Here is a 6,000-nt window from a genome sequence, read left to right as displayed (position 1 = left end):
TTCCGTCTTCTGTAACTGACCTAATGGAGCAGGCTAACCAATTTCTGATAAAAATGCGATGAATTTGGAATTGTGGGTGGCCCTTCTTGCCTTACCTTACGCAAGCACGATGTACTAAATGTCCTCTGTGTTGCCACTTGGTTTTTTGGTCTGACCACTTACCTTGACTCTGAGCTTTCATATGTCCTTTCGTTGTGTGGTCTCTTTTTTTCTTTAGTCTTGGTATATCAAGATTCTTCGGTACACCCTTTTTATACATGTGTATACAATCCTATTTGTGTATGGCTGTTTTATTTTCAATTGGTGGAAGGGTGTTGTTCCTTATTTTTTTATTGTTACTTGTTACATTGAAAACAAAAAAAATGTAAACATTTAAAAAAATAAAGTCTTCCCTAACCTTAAAAAAAGGAGCAGCACTGGAAATCTTACTGGGGTCTTATGGAGGAAAAACATGGAATGAGAATAAAATTAGGAAATTGCTAAGGCTTTATTGAATCTATCCATCCACTAAGCTAATGTAATTGTTATTATTAATCCACACAATTAGTATTTCTAAATGGAGAAGCAGCAGCCAGCAGTTATATTTAGGGATATTTTAAAAACAAATATCAAGATAGTGTCTGGTTCTATTTTGTAAAAAAAAAAAACCAACACTGCAATGTACATTTTTGTATAGCCATATTATTTTCTTAACTTCCATGAACTAGTACCCAGCAGCACTTAAATGCATTGAAAACAATATGCTAGTGATCAGAATTAATTTACTAAATGTTTGTTCCTTTATAAACCAGTCATTAAATGTCCTTTTTGTATTTTTTTATTACATTATTACATTCATAAACAAATTTTTATTTTATTATAATGTTGTTTACATCATGGTAGAACATTATAACTGTATAAGTATATGATATCTCAAAGGTCCTAACTGAAAAAAACAATAGTAGCTTGACAGTTTGAGTCTGTGAATGTTTACTTGGGATCAAGTCCTATTTTGTTCAATGGGACTTGCTTTTTCCTTTTCCTTCTTAAAGCATGTATTAAGACAGCATCCTCAATTTTCTAGGGCAGGATAAACTTCAGCAACAGATGCAATACTTTGGGGGGAAATGCCCTGATTTTAAAATACAAAGTATATATATAAAACTTCATCTGCTGCAGAATAGTCAAAAGTAACACACCTATGCACACTGCATAAATCACAGATCCTTACAACTAGGTTCAAATTAGGGGCAGCAATGCCTCTATTTCTTCATCTTTGTTAGCTTATCTTCAGTGCTGTCTGGTATCATGCCCATGCATTCTTCTGAATTTGCCACATGGTGCTTTAAAATGGAAGACCGGATCACATCAATATCACGTCCTAAATGGTCCTTTATGGCTGAAACAACTGTTGGTGGAGAATTGAAGTCTACCAAAAAATACCTGGAAATAAAGAAGAATACAATAAAAACAAAGCTATAAGCATGAAAGAGCACAAGGGCCCTGGTGGATGAGAACAAAGGTCTATCTAGCGCAGCATTTCCTAAAGGGGCAAACCACGTGCCAATGGGGCATGAGGGCAGCAACATTTTCCTGTTGCTGCTGTTTCCCACAAAATGGTATGCAAAGACATCACACCTCTGATCCCAGAGGCATTATATACCTTTTGTGACTCATACTCACTCCATGAATTTGCCCAATTCCCTTTTGAAGCCTTCTAAGTTGGCATCCACTAAAAATGCCAGAAGTTACATAACCCTTTCCTTTATAATCACAACAGATCCAAGCTCATCTGGAGAGTGTCTGAACTTCTAGAGATCAAAGTTCCAGAAAAGAAATGCATTTCCAAGAGGCATTCTAGTATAAATTTTATGAATTTAGGGCAAGTCCCCAGAGTATCATTTTATTGTTGCTCTGAACAAGGATTGAGCCTGTATGAGAGACTATGTATTCCATGCATTCTTCCTCCCTATACAGCTGGAGAGCACCATCATGCTACACATATGATATCCGATATCAGAGAATCTAGTTACATATTGTAAGATATGCATGCTTCCCATCAAAAATTTGCTATAGCAAGATGGCATTTTTCTACTTAGAAATAGGAAGCAAAAAAACAGGTCAAAGCAGCAGTATTTATTGTCCTTTTGCTTTGAAAGTTCAAATTACTGAGGACAGAAGCCACATCTGAAGACAGGCAACACCAACTTAAGAGTCTTGGCATTCATTCAGAGGCTCTGCATACCATACTGTAGTTCTCTGCAACCTTGGCAACAATGCAGAGATTTAATTTTCACACACTTCTAGTACTGCCTGGAATTCTTGATATCAAGGCAAACATTCTCCTGTTTGCCAACGTCTACTTTGACGAACGGAGTGTTTACCATGTGCAAGAACATTTCAGATCTTCTATTTCACTCAAGTGCAAGGAAAAATCCTGGAAATTTGTTTCATGGGAGCAAAGTGATTTTCAAAACTTCACTGTGATCATATCAACACCCAGTCGTTTTTCTACAAGCTGGAGTAGCTTCTTTTTGAGGATGGAACTACTGGCTTTGAAATGGGAGACAAAACCAGTGCCTGGTTCCATTAGGAAGAAGCAACTACTTGGAATAAAGAAGGATTGGGATGGGATAAGTTCCCAAACTCTTCCCACCTCTTTTCTACTGCAGTCTCTCTCCAGTGGAATTCTAGGCAGGATTGCATAAGCAAACATGCATCTGGAACCCTATGTGAAGGCCAACCAGAAGTGTAGTGATGGCCAAATTTGGCCCTCCAGCTGTTTTGGGACTACAGTTCCCATCATCCCTGACCACTGGTCCTGTTAGTTAGGAATGATGGGAGTTGTAGTCCCAAAACAGCTGGAGGGCCAAGTTTCCACTGCAGTAGTGGAAAGATAGCGAGCAGGGGAATGGTTTAAACATACATGCTCACCACTTTTCCAGTCCAAACTGACCCCTCCCCTTCCACAATCTATTTTCCCCTCAAAAGTAGCCACTGGTGTTTTTATGCACATGCTCAATTTATATTTTGTTCAAAGTTTTACAGTGAATTGAAGTAAATAAGAAAAAAGAAATTCACACATGTGTGTACGATATCAAATCAAACTCTCAGAAAAGTAGAACAGTATCCTAGGATACCAGCTTGGTTAAATAAATCATCATCATACGAGTTTTCAATGATCAACCAACTACAACTACATAAATTTCCATATGAGGAAAAACAATAGTTCTGGGGTATGATGCCCATACTGCAGCAAGCATCATATTAGAAAAGGCACTTCATCCTGAGAGGAAGAAAAATGAGAATGCCTCTTAAAATAGAATTCTCTGTTCTCAAGACAGAGAACAGGCTCTAAGGCAGGGCCTTTTCAGTAGTGGCCCCAACATTATGAAACTTCCTCCTAAGAATGTGCAAGTTGGCTGCCCCATGCCACAATTTTAAAAAAGCCTTTGGAAAGGCACGTTTCAAATTAGTGTGTTTAGCTGCTGTTTTATTGATATTCGACTGCCAAGTCTCTGGAAATGAACATAATATTTTAGTGGTCTAGTAGACTGTAATCCAATACTAACTTTCTGGGGATTGTCCCATTCAACACAGTGGGGCTTACTTTTGAATAGACATCTAAAGGATTGTGCTGTTAGTTGACTTCGATAAATGAGGTTTGCCCTATTTCCTTTCATATGGAGCTTGCAGCATTTAGTCTTAATGAGGTATTACTGTAAACTGAGTGAGAGAAAAATTCAAGAGCCATCTCTTTTAAAGAAACAAAACCTTAACATTTTCCTGCTATTTGTGCTCATCTAATCCTCCTGAAACAAAGATATAGAATGTATGTTCTATGTCTGCATCTTTTAGGGAATAATTATGACACACTCACAACATAACCCCCCTGTTACATTTTACTAATTTTTCTACTACCTTGCTAAACGAGAATAGTGGGCTGCTTTCCATTGTGTCTTTAAAACTGAAATGGATTCTGCTCCAAAAGGAATGGCTTGCAACTCGTGTTCTCTCCTGCTCATATAGGCAGGCAGTGGAAATTTCCACTGTGCTGCTGTTGATGATAACTGAAGGCAGCATTGGGGGATGGGGGAGATGAGATGCTGCTGCTGCATTGTCTTTGTCGTTGCCATTTCAGCAGCAGCAAGAAATGTTATCTGGAGATACAAGAAACATAGCAACTTGCAGCATGCAAGTTTATTAGCTGTATCAAACACCCCCAGTATTGGAGCCAGTCTATGGATTTGGTATGTATCCGTGTACAAGAGATCAGGAAAATCCACCTTTGTCTTTTGGAATTATAGCCCAGGTATGCCCCAGGCAGACAAACAAAAGAAAAAGCAACTGCACTTTAAGAGCTGAGCTGGAACTTACTTTCTGTTCGTAGGCAATCAAGCCAGAACCAATTGTGTTTTGTGCAACCCAGCAGCTCTATAATGTGTGGAGCAGCTCCATGTTCAGCAATGAGTTGTGACCAGGTACGTAAGTACTGTAGCACTACAGTTTCTCGTGCAAAGTAACTAGACCTGGTGCATGTGGTTTGAGGATGGGATGGGAAGAAAGGTGGTTGGGGAAGAGAGGAGGCGGCAAAGATCTATTTACAGAGATATAATGTTCCTTTGCAGGCAAAACTGATGGAAGTAAAGCTCAAACTCTCCAGGCACCAGCAGCAAAAACCGGTACAGAAAAACAAAAAATCAGGACGATTCTGCTGATTCAGTACAGAAACCCTAGTTATTTTGGTGCACTGTGCATAAAATGTGATGGGACAGTTAAGACTTTTTACTGCCAAAATAACATCTCTGTAAAGAGTTAAATGAACACCTATTTCAGATCAAACAAGTGGTAAGAAAAGAGGACTGGATATTGAACTGTATCCAGGCCAAAATTAAATCCAGGGATTTAAAATATAGTCTACTAGACAACTATATTCCCGAATGTGTTTATCAAAGTTAATCAGCACCAGAGAAACACCTGGACCAGGCTTGTTTTGGAATCCTATTGGGAAAAGCAGTTCTCAGCTGATCTTGTGTGAATGAGGGCCCAAGGGAGAACCTGGTTAAGACCGTGCCCAGGAAATTTCCATGTTTTATAAAGAGTCAGCTTCAGCTTTCCAATATGCCATCACAATTTTTAGACTACACCACAGAAGGCTTATTAAGTCAAGATGAATATCACCGATTGTGTGGCTGAGAGACACACTAGAATAACTTCTTGTCTACTAATGGGCAAGAGCCAAACTGGGAATCCCAAAGGTGCTGGACACTTCTGGAAAAGATCGAATGAGCCATATTAACATCTGAATCTGAAACATGGTCAGCTTTCACTTGCAGGCCAAGTCCATCCCCTCTTGACTGCTATGCAAGAGAAGTGGGACAGAACCCTCCATTTGCCTCTCAAAATACTACCTGGACTAGGGGGCAAGGAATCCTTGAGCTGCGCACAGCACAGATCGTAAGGACGAAGCTTTTTCATAGAGCAAGTTCCACCAAGCACAATGGGGCTTATTCACAGGTAAATGGGATTAGGACTGCAGCTTTAGCTACCTTTTGTGCAACAACTGCAACTTAAGTGTTTACACACTTGGCAAAACAAACGGCTTCACATTTGGAAGTATAGCGTGTACTCCAATCCAATGTACTGAAGAAAATATTTTTTAAGGATATTTCATCTCAGAAGAATCAGGCAAAGCTCTTGAAAAGCACAGTCATACCCACCAGCCAACATCAACTGATGGCAGTTTCTAGTATCCCATAGAATGCAAGTCTATTTATGAAGAATGAAAGCGAGAAGAAAAATGTTAAGCAATAATTTCATGATTCGATGTGCTAGGAAACCTGCCATATGGTAGACGTTTATGTCCACAACTGAATTTATTTTTTAAAAGCAACACTAAGAGAAATTGCCATGATCCAGGAAAGAAGAAACAAGAACAACAAACCACCCCTTTCATAGCGAACACAGAGGACAATTTGCTTCAATTCAGTTTTCGTACCATAAGCTTTTTCAAAAGACATC

The 6,000-nt window shown here is 39.0% G+C and overlaps 1 protein-coding gene across 1 annotated transcript in view; it reads right to left on the bottom strand.

The window, feature by feature from the left end:
• Positions 1-801: 801 nt before the first annotated feature.
• Positions 802-6,000, bottom strand: part of MRPS6 (mitochondrial ribosomal protein S6) — a 28,491-nt gene continuing 23,292 nt past the window's right edge. The window contains exon 3 of the mRNA XM_081004511.1: positions 802-1,422. Coding sequence (XP_080860637.1) covers positions 1,242-1,422 — 181 coding nt within the window. The 3' untranslated portion in view covers positions 802-1,241. The remainder of the gene's footprint in view (positions 1,423-6,000) is intronic.

The sequence above is a fragment of the Podarcis pityusensis genome, assembly GCF_964106645.2.
Source record: "Podarcis pityusensis genome assembly, chromosome: 4".
In the NCBI taxonomy this organism is placed as follows: domain Eukaryota; kingdom Metazoa; phylum Chordata; class Lepidosauria; order Squamata; family Lacertidae; genus Podarcis; species Podarcis pityusensis.
This window is presented reverse-complemented; position numbering and strand designations above follow the sequence as displayed.